We start from the raw sequence: 26,509 nt of genomic DNA, 5'->3' as shown, positions 1-26,509 counted from the left end.
TTTGCTTTTAGTAGTGCGGCGATCGGGCGGGAGAGGGAATAAATGCGAAAGAGAGAAAGAAAGTTGGACGGAGAAAAGCCTAAGAGACCAGCAAGCAAAGCCTCCGAAGAGAGGACTGAGCTTTACTGCAAAAAAACCCGACTGGCAGCAAGTAAGGAGGTGAGCATTTCTCCTGGGGCTCTGATGATTTCCGTGTTTTTTGTTTTTTTTTTTTCTGAGCGTGTCTGCGTTAAAGGAGACTCTGAGCTCATTGCTCACCAGGGAGCAAGCAGAGCTGGTGCTTCTATATAAGAGTTGTAAGTAACTGCTCTGAAATCGACGCGGGTCTCCCCTTCGAACGGTGACGCGTGTTCATTCGACACCCCCCTCTGCAGCTGCTACGAGGCTGCCCTCCAGCTCCTCTCGCCTCCTGCCTCTTTCCCTTTTGGGGGGTTTGGCAGAGTGGAGGGAGAAACTCTTTGGAAGCAGGCAGACCCATATCTAGGTGATCTTGCGCCCCTGGCAGAACCGTCCAGATTGCGCCCCCTAGTCTTCTTTCTCTCTCTCCTCCACCTATTCAATTCCTCCCGCACTTCCCCTTGTAATGAATTCTTTCAAAGAAAATCCAGTATTAAATTTATTATTTCTTAATAAAATGTTTCAGCAAAGAAAATGACATTTTGATGTGACTTGACAGTTTTTTTAAATGTAATTCAGGTGTAAAACAATACACAGACATACAAACCATATCATACTGATTTGTTCCACAATGATAACTTTCTGGTCTCAGAGCTCTCTCTCTCTCTCTCTCTGTGTGTGTGTGTGTGTGTGTGTGTGAGAGAGAGAGAGAGAGAGAGAGAGAGAGAGAGAGCTCACAGCCCACCTCCCTTGCCTCCCCAACCTGGCGATCCCAGATCTCTCCACTGGTACACACAGCCCTCCTTTCCAGGCTTCTCTTCACCTGCCTACCCAGCACACACCTGGAACAGGGAGGGGGAGAGAGAGAGAGAGGGAGAGAGAGACCTCGTTCATTAGCCCCTCCCGCTCATTTCCTGACTCCTCCATCAACTTGGATGCCAGGATCAGAAGGAAAAGAACTCCCATCCCACTCTCTCCCTCCCTGAAGGGAAGATGGGAGGGAGGGGGGGTGAGAAACGACCAGTTTTGGGCCATCTTTGCAGGCCGGACCCTGCTCTGCACTACGCCCCCCCCCCCGATTGTTTAGAGGGTTTTTTACCCCCTCACTTTCCTCATGCAACTCCCCCCCTTCCTCTCTCAGCAACACCAACACAAAATCTCAGCAGCCTTCCAGGTGACTTCTTCGGAGGGGAGAGAGAGGGGGGGGGAAGGTTTGCTGAGGGATCAAGAGGCAAGGAATTTGTGTCTGATCCTTTCACAGGTTGGGGAGAAGGAGGGGGGAGATTTTCCCGAATCTGAGAACAGAAACCATTCCTTTGGAAAGCTGGTAATGTGCACATTAGGGGAGGGGGGAGAGGGGGGGAATACAGACACATTAGGCACATGTGGTTATTCATTACTTAAATCAGTGGTTTTCAACCAGTGTGCTGTGGCACCCTGGAGAGCCTTGAATGATGGTCAGGGGTGCCGTGGGCAACACTGGCCTCCTTCCCTCTTCCTTCCTACCTCCTCCAAAGGCTTGCACAGCTATTTGTTGAAGCAGCCCAGGCTACAAGATCCCCAGGCGAATGATGCCTCTGGGGCTGGCCAGGGGGTGCTGGTTTCCAGGAACTGAAACGGAGCCTCAGAGTAAGTGCGCAAGTGGGCGAAGGAGCCAGGCCAGCCAGACCACCAGCCCTTGCTGTTGGGAATGGACAGACAAGTCCCAGGTCCCTGTGGGGAGGCAGGGACAGTAGATCAGAGACCAGGGGCTGCATCAGCAGCTGCCCAGAGGACTCCCAAGGAAAGGGGAGAGGAGGCTGAGGGAAGACTTAACAAGGAGGGGGAGTGTTTGAAAAAGGGTGAGAGGCTGCCAGCTCTGCAGGCAAGGGGTGACATAACTGGGCTCCTGAGCCCCACAGGGGTGCCGCAGAAAGAAGGTACTTGGTCGAAGGAGCCGTAGACTAAAAAAGGTTGAAATCCTCTGACTTCAACGACAAGCAGGGGCAGAATTTACATAAAGTGTCTAAAGGTAGGATGCGCTCTTAAAACATACTTAAATAAAACTGCTTCAACGCCTTCTTTTTGACCAGACCCCCCTCTTCTGCACCTTCAGACTGATAACTCTTCGTTGTATCTTTCTAAAAACACTTAAGGTTTAATCATCAATGTAATGGGCACAGCCTCCCTCCCCAACCTAAAAAAAAAATAAAAATCAGGAAGTGCAGTTACTTAAAATGCTGAGATCCCCTTCCTCGTGTCCCTCTCTAAATTCAGGGCTCTTGGGCTCTGCTCCTGTGTCCTGGGCTGGCTGGAAGCAAAGGAGTGGTGGAAGGCACCAGTTGGGGAACCCGCCAGAGAACCCCCTGGGGAATAAGTCTCAGAGCCAGGGGATTGGGGGTGGGATGGAGATGAGTGGTCAGAGGGAGAAGAGAGAGCAGACTGGGAGGAGGAGGAGATGTTGGAAGCTGAAGAGGCAACAGAGTCTGTGGCAGAAAGCTGTCCAGAATCAGAGGCAGAACTGGAGGGGGGGTCAAGAGGCAGAGTAGAGACAGGGAATCTCCCCCTTGTGGTGTAACCAGTTTCCCTCCCCCCTGGTCTCCCAGAACATGAAGAGGGACAAAGAGGGCAGAGCAATGAGAGACAAGACAAAAGAAATTCAGGTTGCTGGGGAAGAAGGAGCCTTAGAGAGTGGGAGATGTGGGGACCTACAGTCCTTGCGACCGCTTCATTGAGGCAAGAGATACTGCAAAGACTTGTGTTCACTCGGCCTGCGCTGTTTGGTTTTCTTTGAGTAAAGAGTTAACATCACTGACAACGGGTGTTTTATTGCTCACCAACACCAGCTCCTGACGTCCCATGACCTTCATATCTTCTACCTATAAAGCTTTGTTGCTTGGCAAATGATAATAATATTGCAGACGCTGGAAATTTTACAGAGGGCATGCCACTCTTGTTAAATAAATGAATGCTTCTAGTTAGGCCGGTCACTTAACATTTTCCTGCTTCCTTTCTCTGCAGCGCACCGAGATCCACAATGGTGGAAGACTTTGAGGTAGCCATTTCTCAGGGCCAATTGGCAGGCGCTGTGTCGCATGTGCTGGCAAAACCACTGCACTTCTTCAACAGCACTACGCTCCACATTGCCATAGTTGGAGAGCCCGGCTCCGGGAAGTCCTCCTTCATCAATGCCATACTGGGTCTTCGTGCCAATGACCCGCGTGCCGCTGCGACTGGCATACAGATGACGACTGTGCAAGTCAAGGATTACCCACACCCGACACTTCCGCAAGTGATCCTTTGGGACCACCCCGGAAAGGGAACACCAACTTTTGGGGAGGACAAATTTGAGAAGAAGGTTGATTTGAATCACTTTGATTTCTTTGTCATCATCGGCTCCCAGCGCTTCCGCTCCACCCATTCTGACCTGGTCCGTGAGATCCAAGATATGGGCAAGAGCTTCTACTTTGTGCGCACCAAAGCAGACCTGGACCTGTCGGCCGCCAAGAGGCAACGGCCATCTGACTACAATGAGGAGAAGGTCCTCTTGCACATCCAGGAGGACTGCAAAGAGTGCTTGGTAAGAGAAGGAGTGAGGGACCCACAAGTCTTCATCATCTCCAACTGGGAAGCTGACTGCTTTGACTTCCCCCTCCTGCAGGAAACGCTGAAGAACGATCTCTTGCGGCTGAAGAGGCAAGCCTTTCTGCGCCGCTTCCCTAGCATCTGCCTGCCTACCTTAGAGAAAAAGAAAACCACTGTGAAGGAGAAGATTTGGACCAAAAGGCTTTGTTTGCTGGTCGCTCTTGGCAGCCCAGTTCCCTTTCTTCTCCCCATATTTCTGTTTAGTAAGTTCCGCTCCTGGTGCTTCCTGGACTTTGGCCTGGACAATCCATCCCTTGCAGCTCTGGCCCAGCGTGTTGGAAAGACAAGCACAGCCCTTAAAGCAGCAATGCAGTCCCTGGGAATGTTCTCTGCCATTTTATGGGTGCTGCCAGACTTGGTGGGACTCTCAGTGATGGCTTATGAATATCACCGCTGGGAGCATTTCCCCATCTTTGGCTGCCTTCTGTCCGTTGGGATTTCGCTTCCTCGCACCTACTTCATGCTGCAGAAATGCATATCGGGTGCTGCTGATGACACCCAGAGGGTTCTGTCCAAAGCTCTTGAGGCAGAGGGGGGAAAGTCCATCTAGCAGCAAACAGATGCGCTATGTTGACTACGTGCTTGATATATAGAATCTGGTGAAATATACATGTTTCCATTTGTGTGTTTTATAAAACAAGCTCCCAGAAGACATGGCGAGCGCAAAGTCTGGGAAAGTAAAAAGGCTTGTTTGTGTCCCAAGCTTTAAAATCCAACCCAGATGATTCAAAGTCTGCACTAAGAAAAGATCAATTCTCCCCATCTGTATCATAAATGACAATAGAGCAAATTGGCATGAGTTATTCTGGATTTGCTAATCATGAAGAGGCAATGTGGGTTTTTTAAAAAGACAACCACCACCACCAAAAGACATGAAAAAAAATAATCAGATGATCAGGTTGTTAATTTTAAAAATTCCATAAACATTAAGATTCTCATAAAAAAACCTAAGTGAAATAATCTGAATGCAAGCATAATAACCCTACTGTTACTTTCTTAAATTAGTATCTCTACCCAATGTATGTGATGGGACACGGGTGGTGCTGTGGTCTAAACCACAGAGCCTAGGGCTTGACGATCACAAGGTCGGCAGTTCGAATCCCTGCAACAGGGTGAGCTCCCGTTGTTCGGTCCCTGCTCCTGCCCACCTAGCAGTTCGAAAGCACATCAAAGTGCAAGTAGATAAATAGGTACCGCTCTGGCAAGAAGGTAAATGGTGTTTCCGTGCGCTGCTCTGGGTCACCAGACGCGGCTTAGTCATGCTGCCACATGACCCTGAAAAACTGTCTGTGGACAAATGTCGGCTCCCTCGGCCAGTAATGCGAGATGAGCAGCGAAACCCCAGAGTTGCCTGCAACTGGACTTAATGCTCAGGGGTCCCTTAACTTAACCTTTACCCAATGTATAAGAATTAAGACCAATACCAAAAGGAGACTTTGGGACAAATGGACTTTTTACTATATTTCTAATTCTTTCAAATGAATTTTTCTGTATCTGATGGCAGACTAAAAAAACCAACCCAGTAGTGTCCTATGTGAACCTGCTTGCAAGGATGGTATCAATTTATGCAGGCTGCAGCATTCACCTTTCTTCTCTCTCGCTCTCTCTCTCTCTATATATGCTGCATTTGCTTTTTACTTTAGGAACAAGAGTTAGCTCTATATCATGCAACATCTATTTCACAATGTTCTTTCCCTCATACACACTTAAACTGAAGGAGGGCATTCAGCTAGACAGGAGCCTCCCCAATGCATTTGTTAAATAGAAAGTTGAGGTAAATTTAATCTTAGTATTTTAACTCTTGCATATCTTAAAGCACGGCGGTAATCCCCCCCCCCTGTGATTTTATTGTTTTATCTTTTTGCAAACCGTTTTGAGGTTTTATTAGAATCAAGCGGTGTATAAGCTTTCATGAAATAAACTAATTGGTTAAAATATTTTCCTTGCCACTGCCAGGACATTTGTGTTATAATCGATGCTGCTTTCACAGCTTTGGGAGCTGGAGCTCTTTCCACACATACATTCCAACTCCGTCTATTTGCAGACTGGACAGGCAGGTAGCAGCTGCATCTGCAAAGCCAACTGAGAAGTGTCTGCAGCGGGAATTTCTTGCCCCACACTCTGAGTGCCAGCAGAGGCTATTTTAATCTGAAATCTTTTGACACACTGTACTGCGGTAAGAGTTCAGACACCCAATCAGGACCCAGCCCAGTCCAAGAAAGGATTTACAAGGAGGAGGAGGACCTACAGCGACCCCCGTTAACTTTCGTTTTCTCAGAAATCCCCTGTTTGAGCAGAGCTGTGTGTTGGGCAGGGGAGTGGGAGAGGGGAACTTGTAAACAGGATCTAATTTCTGCTCCAACGTAATAAAAATCCAAAGCTACTTTCCCTTTCAAGGTTATGCAGGATAAAAAGTTGCAAATAATCAGCAGCAGAGCATTTAGTTAGAAATATGTGCCTGTACCTGTTTATTAGGCTTTTGTCGGAGATAAGCTCAAAGTACCTTGGTGATTTTAAACTGCATAGGGGTTTTCAGTCTCTGTTTGGGGTCTCCCTTCAGAAGGATATACAGTGGTACCTCGGGTTAAGTACTTAATTTGTTCTGGAGGTCTGTTCTTAACCTGAAGCTGTTCTTAACCTGAAGCACCAATTAAGCTAATGGGGCCTCCTGCTGCTGCCACGTGATTTCTGTTCTCATCCTGAAGCAAAATTCTTAACCTGAAGCACTATTTCTGGGTTAGCAGAGTCTGTAACCTGAAGCGTATGTAACCTGAGGTACCACTGTATGTCATTCCAAGATCAAAACTGGTGATACACTGTCATCACTGCTGATCTTCAGCTACAACAAGGCACAACCTATCTATGAGTTTATGCACATTCCCACGTCATGGACCTTGACAGTGAAACCTGACAGGTCTGAGCATTTGAACCAATATAACGTCCCTTATGATGCTTTTCCATTCTCATAATTTTCCGCAGTGCAAATGGGTCACGTGATCAATGATGTGCAGGAGGCCCTAAGTAGACAAGTTAGTGCTGAAAGGGCTCCCTAAGCAGAACAAAGTATCTCTGCACATGCTAATGAAATCCTTTCACTGCCACCCCCCCCCATCTTTTTAATGCAAATAACAGGAGAGGTCTATGCAGAGAGAGGGTTGGAAGAAAGAACTTGATACACTTCAGACATGAGGCAGAACCTTGTTGTCATTGCATTCTTATATTAATAAGTCTGTGCCCAGTGCGCATCTGATGTACTGCAGATGCACATCTGGTTGTGCAACCAGGGACGCCACATGCCCTGATCAGCCGAATTCTCCTCATAGCGCTGCTCTGCTCCCATAGCCTGCCATTTACACCCCAGCCTAAGGATTTTATCCAATATACTCATGCTCAGAGCACACCAGCTGAAATGAATGGACCTGATTAACTGGATTTTTTATTAAAAAATCTAAGAAATGTCTATGATTCTTTGCAAATATTCCACACAGCTGTAGTAAGAAGTGCCGACAACTCAGGTGCTGCTGAGACTGGCACAGAGGCAACAACAGTAAAGGAATACTTCCATGGGATGCTTCCACAGGTGATCCTTTGGGACTTCCCAGAAAAGGCAGCGTCCCCGCTGGCAAACGGGCTGCTTGGACTCTGGCCAGGAATGCGGCTTCGGCTATTTGTTGCGATCTTATCTCATCCTCGCTGGTTACCTTCGCTTTCTTTTTTGCTTTTAGTAGTGTGAGGGTCAGGAGGGAGAGAGGGTATAAAAGGGAGACAGAGGGAGAGAAGAGGACGGAGAACAACCCGAGAAACCTCGAAGCAAAACCTCCAAGAAGAGGACTGAACTTGGCTACAAAAAATCAGTTCGGCAGCAGGTAAGGAGCTGAACTTTCCTTTTCTTTTGGAGCTTGTTTGTGTTAAAGGAGACTCTAAGCTCCTTGTTTGGTGGGTGACAGATACAATTGTTGTCGTCGTCTACCTTTTACCTCTTTATTGTTATTTTTTACATTTTTATTATTATATTAACCATTACATTATAGCTACTGTGATATCATATCATATTATAAACAACAATAATATTATTAACAATGATGTTGGAGAAAGCTGCCCTTCTTCCCGCAGCAAAGGGAATAAATAACATGCCATCACCAGGGAGCAAGTAGAGCTCATGCTACTGTAGCACCCTGCTTGTGGTTAACGCTTAGCTGGAATGAAATATTCAACGCAGCAATAGAGAAATTAAAATAGTAATTTATTTGTCAGACAAATAAATAAGAGGCTCAGTGGTACGTGGTTACCAAGCTCTGGCCTGCCTCCTGCCATTCTGGCCAGCACTTATATTCCCTTAATCCAGCCCCCTTTGCTCCTCCTGTGGCTGCCTCTGTCCAATCAGCCTGGTTGAAATTCCTATTGGCTGTTTGGTAGAACCAATCACAAAAGATACACCCACAAAAGATACACCCATTTCCTTGCCCTTATAAGGGAGACAAAGAGCTATATATATGACATATAAGTAATAATATATCTTACATGGAATCTTAATTACCAGCTCACCTCTTGCCCTCCTTGCCCTATTGCCTTCTAAAACAAATGTTTAATCTTACATTTTATGTTCAACAGATGTCAAGGATCTTGAGTTTCACATCAACATTGAAAGATTTCCTTCATTTAATGTTTCTAAACAAATGCCTGACAACTATATATCAAGACTGCTTGGATGGCATCTTCTGTCTGGCAGGGGGGGGGGGCTGGTGGCTGACTTAATTTCAGGATAAATACAACTCTTACAACCATATGAAATAAGAATCTAGCATTCCTTAAATCCTTTGCATAATTACATTTAAGCCAATATATTTAAGCTAATATATTTCATACATTTATCATAGGTAGCCTCTTAAAAGAATAAAGCTTTTCAAAGTAAAAAGGAAGAAACTCAGTAAAACACAGCTTTTAAAAGAAGCCTCTTCAGTGTACACCTCCCCCTTTCCAGCCTCAAAATAAAATAGGAAGAAGCTGCTTCTTCTGCCAAGCCAGTTGCCTTTCCAACATTTAACACATTTTAACCTTTTTAACTCTCTCAGTTTAAGAAAGAATGGCTTTAGAAAAAGACTTCCCCAAAAATGCTCTCTTTCTTCTAGCTAAATGTTTTTCCCCATTTGCTCCTGGCCTTTGAACCTTAGAAAGAAGATCTGGCTCATTTTACTGGGAGGCACATTAGTATTATCTTACCCCATTCCTAATGGTGTTTTTTCAGCCTTGGGGCAGCATATGTAATTCCCCCTTTTTATGACTTTGAGAATTGTTTTTCTACTATAAATCAATGGGGCCCTCTTGTCTTAGGAGAATGGCCAAGGTTTTCTCTGCCTGGCATGAAACATTTGAAAATCCTTTTTAAGCTCATTTTTAAATACAAGCCTTGATTGAAATATATAGAAGCTTTGATAAAAATGCAGGCTTATGGTTAGGTGCCTCACTACTAGTCCCCGCCCCCCAACAAGTTTAATAAAAGACGTTTATTAGCATTGCAATGCAGTTCACCCTATGGTCACCAGGTTTTTTTCCCCAATGAACCCAGGGAAACTTGTTTTGTTTGTATTTTTCTTTGAAGCTGAGTAGCAACAGGGAGTCAGTAGTGAGGATGGTGAGGCAAAAGACCCTGGGCCCAAGCACACATGCATATTGTACTGGGAACGTCTGGCAACCCTACCCCACCCTCTTTGTCAGAGCGGGGAATGGGGTGCAGAACAGAGGAATACAGCTACTTCTATTCTCCATGCCCTGAGTGCTGAAGAGGCAGAGACCATCGGGGCTGCCCCTTAGTGCAGAAGCAAAGCATAAGAGATTTAAGTAACTGCCCTGAAGCCAATGCCACCCTTTTGCGTGTTAATTCAATACATCCCTCTGCAGACCCCCCCCCCAGTCCCTACAAGAAAGCAGCAGGAACACGGCTGCTTCCCAGCACTTGCTGGTGTGTAAAAATGCTATCCGTGCACCACTTCTGATTAGAGAAACTGCATGGCAAGGGTTTGAGGCAGGGCAGGGCAGAAGATGCCGGAGCTTCTCTTCGTTCTGGGTAGGTGCTGCCTGATGAGCCTGGATAGCTATGTGGGTTAGACCATGGTGCTGATAACGCCAAGGCTCCAGGACCATGCATGGATCAGCCACATATTCCTGCATTGCAGGGGGTTGGACTGGATGACCCTCAGGGTCCCTTCCAACTCTACAGTGCTATGTTTCTACGACTTTCCCAAGTCGCCCTCTCGGGGCTTTCTGTGTCCTTCCATGACTTTGGTACCAAAGATGAAACTTCCCTTCCCCATGCACTTTAGTCCTGCTGCAAAATCGCCTCCCCATATCAATTCAAACAAACAAACAAACAAACAAAACCCCACTGATAACACCCCACACTTAATGTATCATGCAGTTAGGTCCTCAGAATGTCTTTAATTCTAAAATCGATTTTATGCTCTTTTTTCCTTTAGCGGTATTTCATTCATTTATGCATTATATTTATATGGCTTTCAGGGCAAGATAATGTTGCTGAAAATGGGTTGTCTTCAACTAACATTTACTCAGAGTAGACCTATTAAAATTAATGGATCTTAGGCATGGTTATTAATTTCATTGAGTCATTGCTGAGTAAAGGTTAGTTGACAAGAACCCAGTGTGGATATTTTCCCCAGTACTGCCCTTTAAGAATATTTCTGGGCTCTTTCTGCATCACTTATTTCTACCCCATGACTCCTTATTTTATCTCCCCCTTGGTGATATTTCTAAAAATATTCTTCATTTTATGGTCACTTTTGTGAAAGTGGCAGAACAAGACTTGGCCAGAATATACTAGGGATACGCACAGTGCGTTGGCTTTTTTTTATTATTATTAAGTGTTTTATCCAAAGTTTTAGCAAAAAAAAAAAAAGAGGAATCCTTAGTGTGTGTGTAAATGCTTCCTTTAGTCAAAGCTCTAGAACAGGCATGGCCAAACTTGGCCCTCCAGCTGTTTTGGGACTACAACTCCCATCATCCCAGGCTAACAGGAGTAGTGGTCAGGGATGATGGGAGTTGTAGTCCCAAAACAGCTGGAGAGCCAACTTTGTCCATGCCTACTCTAGAGGAATGAACAATTTGAGTTCAAAAAAGATCCACATCTCACATAAACATGTTTTAAGGGTTATGTATGAATGCATGCACAATCTCCTGCGGCTGATGAGGCAAGCCTTTCTGCTCCGCTTCCCTAGCATCTGCCTGCCTATCTTAGAGAAAAAGAAAACCACTGTGAAGGAGAAGATTTGGACCAGAAAGCTTTGTTTGCTGGTCGCTCTTGGAAGCCCAGTTCCCTTCCTTCTCCCCATATTTCTGTTTAATAAGTTCCGCTCCTGGTGCTTCCTAGACTTTGGCCTGAATGATCGATCCCTTGCAGCTCTGGCCCAGCGTGTTGGAAAGACAAGCACAGCCCTTTAAGCAGCAATGCAGTCCCTGGGAATGTTCTCTGCCATTTTATGGGTGCTGCCAGACTTGGTGGGACTCTCAGTGATGGCTTATGAATATCACCGCTGGGAGCATTTCCCCATCTTTGGCTGCCTTCTGTCTGGAGGGATTTCGCTTCTTCGCACCTACTTCATGATGCAGAATTGCATATCGGGTGCTGCTGCTGACACCCAGAGGGTTCTGGCCAAAGCTCTTGAGGCAGAGGGGGAAAAGTCCATTTAGCAGCAAGTAGATGCACTATGATGACTAAGTGCTGGATATATAGTATCTGGTGAATTAGACATGTTTCCTTTTTAAAAACCACCACCACCAAACACATTAAGATAATAATCAGATGATCAGGTTTTTATTTTAAAAATTCCATAAATTTTAGGCTTCTCATTTTTTAAAAAAACCCTAAGTGAAATAATCTGAATGCCAGCATAATACCCCTTCAGTTACTTTTTAAAATTAGTATCTCTATCCAAAGTATAAGAATTAAGACCAATACCAAAAAGAGACATTGGGACGAATGGACTTTTTCCTGTTCATAATTCTTTCATTCCACTGATGAATTGCTCTGTATATGATGTCAGACTAGAAAAAACTAGTGACCTATGTGAACCTGCTTGCAAGGATGGTCTCAAGTTATAATTTATGCAGGCTGCAGCATTCACTCTCTCTCTCTCTCTCTCTCTCTCTCTCTCTCTCTCTCTCTCTCTATATATATATATATATATATATATATATATATATATAGGAACAAGAGTTAGCTCTGTATCACAACTCCCATGCAACATCTATTTCAGAATTTTCTTTCCCTCATACACACTCAAACTGAAGGAGGGCATTCAGCTAGACAGGAGCCTCCACATTTGTTAAATAGGGCGTTGAGGTAATTTTAGTCTGTTGTAGAATTTTAACTCTTACATATCTTAAAGCACGACTGTAATTGTTTCCTGGTTTTATTGTTTTATCTCTTTGCAAACCACTTTGAGATTTTATTAGAATCAAGTGCTATATAGGTTTTCATGAAATAAACTGATTGGTTAAATTAATCTCCTGGCTACCCTTACTAATCAGCTTTCAGTTTTCCATGAAAGTCTCATAAATGAGAAATATTGTGAATTATGTAGACCCCCCCCCCCTCCTTCTTTGGCGATCACTTGTAGCCAAGTAAGATTGTCTTGCATAAGCACGGTTTTAACAGTGAGTCCATAAGTGACTGTGGAGGTCACTTCTGGATCCATACGTACTTCCACAGTGGGGACATTGGTTTCCGGGCAGGAGTTGATCACAGTGTGGATTTGCCAAGCGTGCCTTCCTCTTAGCACATTTCTCCCTTGTGTCCTGAGTTCGAGTGTCTTCAAAGCCCATGACACATTTGGTAAAGGCTGTTCTCCAACTGGAGCGCTCACAGGCCAGTGTTTCCCAGATGTCAGTGTTTATACTACATTTTTTTAGATTTGCCTTGAGACAACATGTCACCGATACAATAATAATGCATGGGGGGTTGTTTATAGTGGGCCATCCAGATACCATTCCATTCTATTAATAGTTCTGCAACACTTCCCCAATGTCGCTCGGTTATTATTGCCATCTGGAAGGTCACTCTTGCTCTGTAGTGTGACAAAAGTGGGCAACACACCCACCGATGAACATTTGTGCTATGAAAAAGTTGCAGGGCTTTAGCAGGAAACTTTGGAGTCTATGCCTATTGCAAACGAAGCAGAATGACCATCCCAAAACATTTGCAGATGCAAAGGGTATTGAAAGTGAGATCATGTATAATCACCCCAATATGAGCTCAGATATGAATGCTCAATAAAAAGGACAACTGGAAGATCCCTACAGCCTTCCTCAAACTGATGCCTTCCAGATGTTTTGGGCTTCATTGGCCATGCTGGCTAGAGCTGATGGGAGTTGTAGTCCAAAATCTCTGAAGCATTACTTGCTTTGGGAAGGCTGAGGTGAAATACTACTATCCCATGGGATTAGGACAGAACTAAACCACCCCTCCCACAATTTACCACTCTATTCATGGTTGACAATGGGGAGTTTCAACCATTTGTTTCATTGTGGGGTATCAAAATGATGCAATCTGTTTCGGGAGGGAATTGCATTTCATGTGGCATTCACTCCCTAACTCTTCAGCCCTGGCCTTAACACAAATTCATTTAGGTCTGCATAGATCAGGCCCATAGATCAATGTTAGCGCTACCCCCAGCATGACGAAATTTGAAGGACTGGCTGCTTGAGCAGGGGGCTCCACAAAGCCACCCAACCTCTATTTTATCTTCAGGAAGGCTTGTTCCATGTTCTGACACCGGGTGTTGCCATTTTCTTGGTCTAGCCCAACAGGGCCAGCTCTGCTATTAGCCAGTGTGAAGCAGCTGCCTCAGGTGGCAGATGCTGAGAGTGTGCATATTGGAGGAAGCCCAGTGGTGGCGGCTATCCCTAACCATTGCCCTTGAGGATCCCTGCTAGCCAGTCTCCTCTTTTAAGATGACATGAGACCCTATGCATACCCTCCAAATTTCTCCAGTGAAAACAGGGACGTCCCATTCCATAATGATAATTTTACTATTTATAACCCCACACATTTTACTGGGTTGCCCCAGCCACTCTGGGCAGCTACCAACAAATATAAAATAATAATAAAACATTAAACATTTTAAAATAACTTCCCCATACAAGATTGCCTCAGGGGTCAGATAAATCCAGACCCTCCAACATGTCTCCAATGAAATAGGGACATCCTAAGGAAAAGCGGGATATTCCAGGATCAAATCAGAAATCGGGGCAGCGTCTCTAAATCAGGGACGTCCCTGGAAAATAGGAACACTTGGAGGGTCTGCCTTTGCTGTTTTTGCTTCAACAAACCAACATGGCTACGCCTTTGGAAACAGCCTGCCTAAGTCCCCTAAGGCCATTTCCCTCATGTGAGGAGAGGACAGAGCTCCATTGCCCGTGTTCTTAAGTCATTCCATGGCTGATCCAGTTGCTTTCTGCCCATGTAATGGAGTGAGGGGCAGCAGCCATCTTGCCCTTCACCTCAGGCAACAAAACAACTTGGATTGAGTCTTCCTCAGAGAATAGATGTTGGGGACTGTGAAGGTGGTGGAGACAGGGGGCCAGGAGGCTGACCCAGGAGAGGGAGCCACTGGTTTATGGGGCTGGGAGCCAGACCAGGAGGAGGAAGAAGAGGAAGAGTTGGGGCAGGATACGGTGGAGGAAGAAAAAACAGTTCAGCCAAGGGATGGGCCAGTTGACTCCCCACCTTCCCCTGCTCCACCATCTCCTAGAACCAGGAGGGGCTTGAAGAGGAATGAGCAGCAGCGGCTTCCATTCAGAAGGCGCCCTGTGGGAGCTGCTGCCAGTGTTTCTCTGGCCAATAAAGTGTCAACTACCAGCCATGCATCTTCCTGAGCTGCTGCAGTGGCCCATGACCATTATGTTCCAGTGTGTTTTTGTTAAAACTTTTGGAAACCATCTGAACCTTTGAAGTGCTTTTGCCTGTTTCACAGCTTAGCAGAGTATAGCAGAGTACCACAGCAATTGTTGAGCAACTCTTGAAATTGCCCAGCTAGACAACCAGCAGGAACACCACTGACTAGTAACTTGATACTTGTTCTTTTATTATTTACAGCAGCAGACATACAAGCCTATTCACAAGTTACTTATTTACAACAAAACTTCTCATTCTCAGCAACTCCTCAGAACTAACCACATCACACTAACACTCTCCAACACACACCAGTGTTGTAGGTCATGCCTATATAAGGAACTCAGCCAATCACTGGCCTGTTGCTGGGTCTCCTTATCTCTGGCCGGATTCCTTTCATGTTCTGCCTTCCCATGCGGTGGAGAGTCTAACTGCAAACTTCCTAAGCTGCCTGCAAATCATGGATTTCAATAATTTTAACTAAAAAAGAAAAACCGCACACAGAGAAACACGCAAAACCCAAGCTCACAAAATCCCTCCTAGCCCAAATAGTCTGTAGGCTCTACTATCCTCAGACTGAACAACCCTGAGGCAACAAGACTCATGTTTTTAAAAAATGCCATAACAAGAAGTTCAAAATTGTAGGAACTCCTTACTTTATTAATTTTGAACTTTTAGCTATGTTTTAAAACAATTTCTAGCCCCTGTGGTATAGGCAACTCTCCCCAGCCACCTAACACAGAATGTCTCACTTGGAGAGATGACGCTCAAACCAAGGGAGAATAGAGGGCAACCATATAATCAGGAAATCATTAATGAGAGTATGGGAGAGATATAAAGACTTATTGGAACAAAAGACTCCATGGTGGCTTTCACCACATGAAGCATTACTGCTCAAACCACTTGGAAAGAAAGGAAAATGGCTCATATATGCTGATTTATTAAAGGAACATGATGGGAAATGGAAATTAAGAGATTATGGTGAGATCAAAGACCACTTTCAGAGTTGGTTGCATTATCGACAATTACATGTAACATATAAAGAAGACTGTAAGAAAGGATTTGGTTATACTAGATCTAGGTTTCAAACGGAAGTGATTGAGGTGAAAGTGAAATTACTGAAGGCCGCATATAGCATACTATTAGAATGGGAGACAAAAGATGAAGAGGTAAAATTAGTTATGATTAAATGGGCACAAGATGTAGGTCACAACATTATGATGGAGGATTGGGTTAAATTATGGAAAACTGACTTAAAATTTACAGATTGTTCACTGTTGAAGGAGAACTACATGTACAGATGGTATACAACACCAGTGCAGCTAGGGAAAATGTACAAAACTAGTTCAAACATATGTTGGAAGTGTAAGGAAAAGGAGGGAACATTTTATCATATGTGGTGGGATTGTAAAGTAATTTAAAATTTTTGGGAAATGATATACAATGAACTGAAGAAAATGTTCCATTTAACATTTGTTAAAAAAACCCGAGGTATTTTTGTTGAGGATTGTAGGGAAAGACCTGCCCAAAAAGTTGAAAAACATCTTCATGTATGCGACAACGGCCATGAGAATTCTGGTAGCACAACGATGGAAGACTGAAGAAATCCCAACTAAAGAATCATGGCAAGAAAAATTGAGGGATTATGCAGAACTGGCAAAATTGACACATAAGCTACGGGACAAGGATAACTGTGACTTTAAGGATGGATGGGAACCTTTCACAAAGTATTTGAAGACGCAACAAAGTGAACTGGACTCCTTGGCAGGTTTTGAATAAACATCCACAATTTTTTTACTGATAATAATTAGCTAAACAGTTGGAGGATCTATACAACTTTGTAACATGCAGAAAATAGCATTATTGGAGAAACCAAAGACTGGAACTGAGGGAAGTCGGGGGTGGGGTGACGGGATGGGTTTTGTGGGGGGTGGGGGGAGGAAAAATGGGGGGGAATAAGGATATGTTTTTGGAAAATATGTTTTGTTATAACTTTGAATTAAAAAAAAATTAAAAAGAGAGAAAAGAGGGGCTGCTCTTAGTGTCAGCAAAGCATTTTGAAAGTAAAAGGGGGAGAGGAGAGTGGGCAGTGTGACAGTTTTGCTTTGTTCAGGGGAAAAAATTAAGCTCGATTTCTATGAATCAGAAATCCAGTTTATCGTCTCAGTTCCCTTTATGACAAAATTAGCCCCTCTTCATATCAACACAAAAATTTTAGTGTTCAAGGATGAATCTTCAAGGATGAACTTAATTGAGCACCACAGAAAATAAGTTAAATGAGGTTAATAACATAAAAACATTATAATATGTTAACATTACAAATCTAAAATATTACGAATCTAAAATAAGGATGAGAAACCTTGACTAAATCTTAACTAAATCATAACTGCCTGAATCAGCAAGGATAAAAGACATAAAAATACAAAATAAAAGAAACAAAATACGTAATAAAAACAAGAACAAAAATAAGCCAATTATCCCCCACCCACACATCACATTTAAAAGGACATCGGATGTCAATCTGCCAAAGGAAGAGAAAGCCCGTTCTTGTGTTGCCACCCTCTGGATCTCTTGTGTAGGAGCCACATGAAGGAGGGCCTCGGAAGATGCTCTCTGAGTCCTGGTAGGTTCATATGGAGAGAGGCGGTCCTCACACTCTTCTGGTCTTGGGAAGGGTGCTCTGCCTAGGGCTCTGGGTTCCAGGGCTTTCTTTCGAACCCTTTCAGCATCCTCAGCTAGATTATCCAGGAAGCTCGACAGCATCCAATAAGTGATGACAAAAGACACCCCTGCTGCTGCCAAGCTTCTAACTAGGGAAGGCGGGAATAATTCTTTTGCATAATTGGTTATTTTCTTTATAACCAGATCGATGGTAATTTCTTTCTCCTGAGGAGACTTCATCACGGCCTTCAGTTCTTCAACAGGCTTCCTGGCCACTCTGGCCCGCCTAGCTAAGGAGCCATCATCCAGCTCAAACATCTTGTAGAAGGCAACCATGGACCCAAGCAAGAAGGCAGCATCACAAGCCAGAGGAAGCTGTGGAATGGGAATAGCATTGATGCCAGCAGACACCAGGGATATTTTCCACAGGTGGCTCTTCAGCGCAGATTTCTTCTTTTCTGTGAATTCAGGGGAAAACATGGGAAGGCTGAGCAGGAATGCAAGTCTCTTCAGGCTGGGCAGATCTTTCTCCAAGGTCTCCACCAGTTGGGGGAAGTCATACTTGTCAAGGTCCCAGGAGGAGATCAAAAAGACTTGAGGGATGGTGTTCCTGAAGCACTTCCTAAGCTGCTCCTTGAAGTCATTCCTCATCTTTTCAAGGACCCCCTCTGCATTGAAGGTATTTGGATAAGACCTTTCCATGTTGTATAAATCTGAATCTACTTTGGAGCGCACAAAATAACACTTCTTCTCCATATTCTGGATCGCCTGAGCTAGGTTAATAAGGTTGGATCGGAATCTCTCTGAGCCAACAATGATAAAGAAGTCATAGCGCTGGAAATCCACCTTCTTAAGGTAACTGTCTGGTGAAAAATGTGGGGATCCAATTCCTGGCAGGTCCCAGAATTTCATTTTGGGATAGTTAGGATGCAGATAAGGCTTTGGATCTAGTGTCATTTCTGTCACTCCTACAGGGGCGGCACCATCATCTTCTGCCTTCAGGCCTCGGAGAGCATTGATGAGGGATGATTTCCCAGAGCCCGTCTCTCCAGTGATGGCAATGTGAAGCTCAGTGTTTTCCAACTCCTCCAGCTCCTCTTTTACCTCAAAAGCTGCTTCCTTCATTCCACCATCACTGAAAGCCTCCATAAACTCCTCATATATCTTGATTGTTATATTGAAAAATATATCAGGGTCTACATTCACACCTGTATTTTTCAATATAGCCTGGATACTCTCAGAGAAGAACAATGAAAGTTTTTCTGCATATGAATTCATCCTAGAAGAAAAAGGGAGAGCTTAGAAAGGCTTGGTCAATACTATTGGCCCATCTAGCTGGGAAACTCAGTGATGATTTACACTCAGCTCAAATACAAATATTTTCTGCTCAGCAAAAAATGTTTGAATTTTTATATTGTGAGTATTTCTACAAATAATTCCTTTTGTGCTCAGTGTCCACACAACAGCATCATTATCAAAATGCCATTTTATATTTCACACACCCCTTTTAATCCAGACTTTCAATTTCCTTGCTTTTTCTGTTTTTGTTTTTACATACAGTGGTAACTCGGGTTACGAACTTAATTGGTTCCAGAGGTCTGTTCTTAACCCGAAACTGTTCTTAACCTGAGGCACACTTTCGCTAGTGGGGCCTCCCGCTGTCCCTAGGAGTTGGCTCCTATGATTCTAGGATTGGGAGCTAGCTTAAATGATATATTTGGGTCCCCGCTAAGCCTGTGATTTCATAACTGTAAGATTGGATTTTGTAGTAAAAGGAACTGAAGTGGTCAAACTAATCTGGCCAAGTTCATGGATCTGGACAAGTCTGTTGAGCATTCATTTACATATCTAAAGAGTTGGTCAAGTTCAGATGTGTTGCCATAGAAATGACTAGCTAATAATGCTTCAAGAAGGACAGGATAGGCTCCCCCCCCCCAATCAAATGTCTGGATGCAGCCTCACCAGGGCCTTTGTCTAGTCTCATCTGGAACAGGGAAGACAAAGACCAAACTTGCTCTCTGTGCTGAAACCCTGCAAGAAAACTTTTGGGGAATTAACATCTGTTGGAGTGTTAATATTGTGAGCCCTTCCATCTTGTGCTGAGGTGGTGGGTGGGTGGGTGTGCAAACACAGCACCATATATCAAAAAGACACCACAGTTTCCAGCGACTTTCCACTGGAAGATTCCAAGGCAAGTGTTGGCACTCTTGAAGTCTCTCCCTACACAGGTGATGGGGTGTTTGTTTGAGGCGGCAGGAAATGAAGAGTTTTGAGCAAGATTTGCTGGGAGGAAGAAGGAGGAAGAAAGACTGGGATCCATCTTGGGCAGGCTGGCTGCAGGCTGACTGGGAGAAATGCCCTAGGGCTGCACTACTGTGGGGGGACAATTCCCTCTTGAAAAGAGCATGCTGTAAGATCTGGACTCCCTCCGTGCAGACTGAAAATAGGGTAAATAGGTGAATTTCTTAAAGTCTCTGCTGTGTCTCAATTCTGCAAAGGACCACAGACCCCATGGGCTCTTGCCACTGCTTGGCAGACAGAGAGGGAGGTTTTCTAACTCTGCTTCAGAAGCATGCCATTTGCTTCCCAATGCTGCTATAAACCTTAGGGGAAAGCTCAAGAGCAGCAGAAGATCAAACATCATTAGGATCGCAAGGCTGCCAGCTGAGCAAGGGGAAAGCAGGCTGGGAGGGAAAGACTTTGAAGGGCCTCTGTTAAGACTTACTTGCTCCTCAAGATCCTTGACAAACAGTTGTTTGATGACAGGATAGTTTATCTTCTCCCTTCAGCTGCTTACACTCTCCTGTTCTCTCTGGACTTTGTGGCAGAAGAACTAGTTCAGAGTTTTACTGAAAAACAAAGCAATTGTCCAAGTCCCATGGCAACCACAGTGAAAAACATCCAGATGGGCAGACCTCAGAAGGCTGTTGAACCAACTTTGTCTTTCTCAGTTAGGCTGATATGCATCCCATAACAGGAAGCATAGGGTAGATCCACTCAGTGATGTAATGTGGGGGGGGGGGTCAGCGGGATGGTTGTCTCGGGCACAAGTTTTTAGGGGGCACAACCTGAAATATACTCAAGAGTCCTGTAGTGATTTCATGCTCTTTATTGCAGCTTGTAAAACAATGACTGAATTGCCCCCCAAATCTCATGCTTCTTATATACATTATTTACACAATGAGTCCCATCTGACTGGCTGATTCTGCTTACCTCCTGGAGCCTGATTGGTCTTTTCCTGCAGGCCAATCAGTTGTTGCATTCTAGAATCCTACTTGCCTATTGTTCTAGGATCCAAGCTTAGTACATAACACACCCAGATGCAGGTAACGCAGGGGACGGGGGAGGGACAGGTGAAGTAGAGAGTGACAGTGGATGGGGCAGATGTGGGGGGGCAGAGACAGGTGGAGCAGACATGGAAGGGCTGACCTCAGTGCAGCCTGGCCCAGGACTCCTCTCTGTGGGTGGCGCCAACCCATGGTACACCACTGCTCCCAACTACACATTTTTCTCCAAGTGCACTCTAAAAAGCAAACAAACAGACTTTGGGCACCAAAATATATATGACAGAGTTGAGTCCAGGGAAAAGGAAGCCCTGCTGGTCCCAGAGGATATTTGCAAATCTTTTTAGTAAATAGGGAAGAGGAACAGAGAAAGATGAAGGACGGGACAGCGACTATGTGGTGTGACAGCTTCCAAAGAGCTTCTCTCTCCATTGTGCCAAGGAAAGGAAAAGAGACAGGTGCCAGGAGGAGGAGGAGGAGGAGGAGGGCAGCCTCATAGCAGCTGCAGAGGGATGTGTCAAATTAACACGCAGCATCGTTTGAGAGGGAGACGCGTGTTGGCTTCAGAGCAGTTACTTAAAGCTCTTATAGTAGCACTAGCTCAGCCGTGACAGCATGTTATTTATTCCCTTTGTAGAAGGGTAGCCTTCTCCAACATTAAAAATAGTAATAATAAAGAATTCTGCCACCCCACCCCACCCCAAGCAAGGAGCTCAGAGTCTCCTTTAATGCAATCAAGCTCAAAAAAAAATGGAAATCATCATAGTTCCAAGAGAAAATTCGGCTCCTCACCTGCTTCCTGTCCGATTTCTTGAAGCAAAGCTCAGTCCCCTCCTCGGAGGTTTCACTTCCAGGTTTCTTAACACTTTTCTACTTCAAACTCTCTTCCTTTCTCTTGTTTATTCCCTCTATCTTCTGTTCTTCGCACTACTAAAAGCAAATACTAAAATGAAGATGCGGGCGAAGAAAATGTAAGATTGCTAGAGAGTTTAAAACTTCCCCTCCCCTTCTAGGTCTCTTAACACTTTTCACCTTCCAACTCTCTTCCTTCCTTTCTTTTATGCCCTCTCCCTCCTGGTTGTATGAGCAGCAGTTGGTAGTATTTCAAAAAAAGGGAAGAATTGTGCCTGTTGTCGATCTCTCAGAAATCTATATGTGCATGCATTCACACATAACCCTTAAAACATATTTGTGTGAGGTGTGGATCTTTTTTGAATTCAAATTGTTCATCCCACAAGAGATGTGTCTAAAGGAAGCATTCACACTCCATGGAAGATTCCTTTTTTGGCTAAAACTTTGGATAATACACTTCATAAATAAATAAGCCAATGCACTGTGCATATCCCTAGCATATTCTAGCCAAGTCTCGCCCTGCCACTTTTACAAAAGTCACCAATAAAAAGAATAATTTTAGAAACGTCACCAAGGGTTGGGTGAAAAAAGGAGTCGGGGGTTGAAATAAGTGATGCAGAAAGAGCCCAGAAATATTCTTAAAGTGTGGTACTGGGGGAAATATCCACATCAGGTTCTTGTCAACTAAGTTTTACTCAGCGTAGACTCACTGAAATTAATAACCATGCCTAAGGTCCATTAATTTCAATAGGTTTACTCTGAGTAAATGTTAGTTGAAGACAACCTATTATCAGCAACATTATCTTGTCCCGAAAGCTATATAAATATAATGAATAAATAAATCAGTGGGGTTTTGTTTGTCTGTCTGTCGGTCTGTCTGTCTGTTTGTTTGAATTGATATGGGGAGGCGATTTTGCAGCAGGACTAAGGTGCATGGAGAAGGGAAGTTTCATATTTCGTACCACAGTCATGGAAGGATACGGAAAGCCCCGAAAGGGTGACTTGGAAAAGTCGTAGAAACAGTACTGTAGAGTTGGAAGGGACCCTGGGGATCATCTAGTCCAACCCTCTGCAATGCAGGAATATGCAGCTGGTCCATACAGGGATCGAACCTGCAACCTTGGCGTTATCAGCACCACGGTCTAACCCACTGAGCTATCCAGGCTCATCAGGCAGCACCAACCCAGAACCGAGAGAAGCTCCAGCATCTTCTGCCCTGCCTTGAACCCTTGCCATGCAGTTTCTCTAATCAGAAGTAGCTCACAGATACCATTTTTGCACGTCAGCAAGTGCTGGGGCGCAGCCGTGGTCCTGCTGCTTTCTTTCAGGAATAATACCCATGGGGGCGGGGCTTTGCAGAGGGATATATTGAATTAACACGCGAAAGGGAGACCGGTTGCATTGACTTCAGGGCAGTTACTTAAAACTCTAAAAGTAGCACTAGCTACTTGTGGCATGTTATTTATTCCCTTTGCTGCCGGGAAAAGGGGCAGCCTTCTAGAACATCATTGCTGATAATAATATTATTGTTTACAATATGATATGATCAGTCCTTTTTTTCTGGGGGTGGGACGCAGGGGTACACATGCCCCTAAACAGTTTGTTGTTACCACCTCTGATGGCGGCTTCCTTTCCTTTCCCAGGAAGGAATCAGGAAGATGTTAGTGCACACAAAGCCATTTCCGACCCTGGGGAGGAGAGGGGGTTGCGGTCTAGCCCCTCCCCCCCAGGCGCGGGGGCTGTCCTTGGCCCCCCGCGAGAACTGGGGGAATCCCTGGGCGTGCCCGCGACCCTGGCCGCCTATCGGCAGGCCAGGGGGAGGCGTGGCTTTATGTATTTTAAGCCGGGCATGCCCAGGGTCCGCCCTCTTCACTCCCGACCAGCTGAGAGGTTTTTTGCCCATCCCACCCACCCTTAGATACTTAGGCAGCCGTAGGTCATCATGACCTTGCTATGGACTTCGGTTGGTCGCCGCAAGGGGCCTGGTAGGAATTTTTCCAAGTTGGCAATCTTTCTGCCACTTGGTTTTTTCGCCTACCTCATAGCAAACGTCACAACTTTCCCCGTATTGGCGGTTAGGCATTGGCTGGGGTTCTATTGTTATGCAAATGGATGGGGGGGAAGGAACGCCATCACCTTCCCCCAGGAAATGGGGTAGTCCGGTAGAGGACTCCGAGGGGCGTTGTCTTGTCCAAAACCTAGCTTGGTAAGGGCCCCCGGCACGCCCCAAGCGGTGACACCCGTGGGATCCTAGTTGGCGTACTTCAACAGGCTCTCCCACGGTTCGTGTTAACCCTTCCCGGTCATCATCCCGGGTAGCTGATAGGAGCCAATGCCTAGGGCCAATACCTTCAATCCTCTAATCAATAAAGTTGTGGCCATTTCATGCCCATTAAAACTTAAACATCGGGTCCTGTGTCTTTCTTTCTGGTGGGAGGGGTTTTGACACGCAACCTCATGCCAATGTGGAAGTTACTGTGAGCTGTCAGCTGTGTAATATGAGGTAATGCATGTTCTTTGCACTTCTGACCATTTACTGTATTTATTTTCCCTGATTTGAACTATAAAATGGTGGTTTTGAATGGTCAAATGAGAGTACCCCTAAACATTTTTTAAGAAAAAACCTCTGGATATAATACGATATGATAATATAATATCACAATAGCTATAGTATAATTAACATAATAACAATAAAAAGGAAAAAAGGCTAAAAAACCCCAACCAACCAGCAACAACAATTGTTTCTGCCGCCCCCACCAAGCAAGAAGCTCAGAGTCTTCTTTAACGCAAACAAGCTGAAAAAGAAACGAAAATCATTCTAGACCCAGGAGAAAAGTTCAACTCCTTACCTGCTGCCGGACCAATTTTTTGCAGCCAAGCTCAGTCCTCTTCTCGGAGGTTTTGCTTCGAGGTTTCTCGCGCTTTTCTCCGTCCTGCTATCTCCCTCTCTTTCCCTTTTATACCCTCTCTCCCTCCTGATCGTCACACCACTAAAAGCAAAAAAGAAAGCGAAGGTAACCAGCGGGGATGAGATAAGATCGCAACAAATAGCCGAAGCCGCATTCCTGGCCAGAGTCCAAGCAGCCCGTTTGCCAGCGGGGATGCTGCCTTTTCTGGGAAGTCCCAAAGGATCATCCGTGGAAGCATCCCATGGAAGTAATCCTTTACTGTTGTTGCCTCTGTGCCAGTCTCAGCAGCACCTGAGTTGTCGGCACTTAAGCAGCGGGGCATTGATGGAAGAGGACTACACAGAGCCTGGCCTTCCTGCTACTGCAGTGTAGAATATTTGCAACGGACCGTAGAAATTTCCATTATTATTTTTTAACCTTCCAGTTAATCAGGTACATTCATTTCAGCTGGTGTGCTCTGAGCATGAGTAATGTGGGATAAAATCCAGAGGCTGGGGTGTAAATGGCAGGCTGGGGGAGCAGAGCAGTCCTACGAGGAAAATGTGGCTGATCAAGGCATGTGATGTCCATGGCTGCACAACCAGACCTGCATTTGCAATACATCAGATGCAATACTACTACTACTAATAATAATAATTATTATTATTTATTATTTATACTCCACCCATCTGGCTCTGGGAGGCTTACAGCACATAAAAAATTGCAAAGCATTAGACATTAAAATCTTCCCTAAACAGGGCTGCCTTCAGATGTCTTCTAAAACTCAGATAGTTGTTTATTTCCTTGACACCTGATGGGAGGGCATTCCACAGGGCGGGCGCCACTACCGAGAAGGCCCTCTGCCTGGTTCCCTGTAGCTTCACTTCTCGCAGTGAGGGAACGGCCAGAAGGCCCTCGGCGCTGGAATTCAGTGGAGATGGGTGTGGAGAGGCTCCTTCAGGTATACTGAGCCGAGGCCATTTAGAGCTTTAAAGGTCAGCACCTACACTTTGAATTGTGCTTGAAAACGTAATGGGAGCCAGTGTAGGTCTTTCAGGACAGGTGTTATATTGTCTCAGCAGCCACTCCCAGTCAGCAGTTTAGCTGCCGCATTCTGGATTAATTGTAGTTTCCGGGTCACCTTCAAAGGTAGCCCCACGTTGAGCGCATTGCAGTAGTCCAAGTGGGAAATAACTAGAGCATGCACCACTCTGGTGAGACAGTCCGTGGGCAGGTAGGGTCTCAGCCTGTGTACCAGATGGAGCTGGGAGACAGTGTAAGAATGCAATGACAACAAGGTTCTGCCTCCTGTCTGAAGTGTGTCAAGTTCTTTCTTCCAACCCTGTCTCTGCATAGACCTCACTTGTTATTTGCATCAAAATAGATGGGGAGGGGGGTGTATGTGTCAGTGAGCATATTGCATTAGCATGTGCTTCTGTTCTGCTTAAAGGGAGCCCTTTCAACACCAAATTGTCTGCTGAGGAACTCCTGGGCATCCTTTGTCACATGACCCATTTGCATTGCAGAAAATTCTGAGAATGGGAAAGCTTCATAAGCATGTTATATTGGTTCACATGTAGTGCTGCTCAGACCTGTCAGGTTTCACTGTCAAGGTCCATAGGCTGGGAATGTGCATAAACTCACAGACAGACTTGCCTTGTTGTAGCTGTGCACTGAAGATCAGCAGTGATGACCATGTATCACCAATTTTGATCTAGGAATGACATACTGCATTTTTCCATGTATAACACGCCTACAGTGCACTATCTGTGTATAAGATGAACCCAATTTTTAAACATTATTTTAAGGTAAAAAAAACCCTAGTCTTATACACGAAAAAGTATGGCACATACTTCTGATGGGAGACCCTGAATAGAGACTGAAAACCCCTATGCAGTTTTAAATCACCAAGGGCCATTGAGCTTATTTCCGACAAAAGCCTAATTAACTGGTGCAGGCATGTATTTGTTACTAAATGCTCTGCTGGTGATGATTTGCAACTGTATACCCTGCATAACCTTGAAAGGGGAAAGTAGCTTCGGGTTTTTAATATCTTGGAGCAGAAATTAGATCCTGTTTACAAGTTCCCCTCTCCCCCTCCCCTGCCCAACACACAGCTCTGCTCAAACAGGTGATTTCTGAGAAAACGAAAGTTGATGGGGTTGCTGTAGGTCCCCCTC

At 44.9% G+C, this 26,509-nt stretch overlaps 3 protein-coding genes and 3 pseudogenes across 9 annotated transcripts in view; 4 read left to right on the top strand and 2 right to left on the bottom strand.

The window, feature by feature from the left end:
• The window catches only part of LOC309345878 (interferon-inducible GTPase 5 pseudogene), a 45,163-nt pseudogene extending 32,906 nt beyond the window's left edge, over positions 1-12,257 (top strand). The window contains exon 4 of the transcript XR_014161711.1: positions 11,622-12,257. The product of XR_014161711.1 is annotated as an interferon-inducible GTPase 5 pseudogene (transcript). The remainder of the gene's footprint in view (positions 1-11,621) is intronic.
• Positions 1-21,875, bottom strand: part of LOC309345624 (uncharacterized protein) — a 146,773-nt gene extending 124,898 nt beyond the window's left edge. Inside the window, exon 1 of the mRNA XM_081868827.1 lies at positions 21,602-21,875. The gene's annotated coding sequence lies outside the window, so the exon portion shown is untranslated. The remainder of the gene's footprint in view (positions 1-21,601) is intronic.
• LOC309345814 (interferon-inducible GTPase 5-like) overlaps positions 1-26,509 on the top strand; it is a 157,805-nt gene that overhangs the window by 97,488 nt on the left and 33,808 nt on the right. The window lies entirely within an intron of this gene.
• The window catches only part of LOC309345812 (interferon-inducible GTPase 5-like), a 42,350-nt gene that overhangs the window by 8,314 nt on the left and 7,527 nt on the right, over positions 1-26,509 (top strand). The window contains exon 3 of the mRNA XM_081869210.1: positions 15-151. Within this exon, the coding sequence (XP_081725336.1) occupies positions 43-151 (109 nt within the window). The 5' untranslated portion in view covers positions 15-42. The remainder of the gene's footprint in view (positions 1-14; positions 152-26,509) is intronic.
• LOC309345877 (interferon-inducible GTPase 5 pseudogene) lies at positions 32-5,678 on the top strand (annotated as a pseudogene). Its single transcript, XR_014161712.1, has 2 exons — positions 32-159; positions 3,118-5,678. The product of XR_014161712.1 is annotated as an interferon-inducible GTPase 5 pseudogene (transcript).
• LOC309345775 (interferon-inducible GTPase 5 pseudogene) lies at positions 16,994-24,524 on the bottom strand (annotated as a pseudogene). Of its 3 annotated transcripts, none has more exons than XR_014161708.1 (4): positions 24,291-24,524; positions 21,382-21,519; positions 20,031-20,154; positions 16,994-18,584 (listed from the first exon to the last, which is right to left on the bottom strand). The product of XR_014161708.1 is annotated as an interferon-inducible GTPase 5 pseudogene (transcript). The 3 variants fall into 3 exon arrangements; XR_014161710.1 differs by having other exon boundaries at positions 21,382-21,516; positions 24,291-24,513; XR_014161709.1 differs by lacking the exon at positions 20,031-20,154 and having other exon boundaries at positions 21,382-21,516; positions 24,291-24,515.

The sequence above is a fragment of the Podarcis erhardii genome (assembly GCF_964252035.2).
Source record: "Podarcis erhardii genome assembly, chromosome: 7".
NCBI lineage: Eukaryota > Metazoa > Chordata > Lepidosauria > Squamata > Lacertidae > Podarcis > Podarcis erhardii.
The sequence above is the reverse complement of the archived record's forward strand: the minus strand, read 5'-3'. Positions and strand labels throughout refer to the sequence as shown.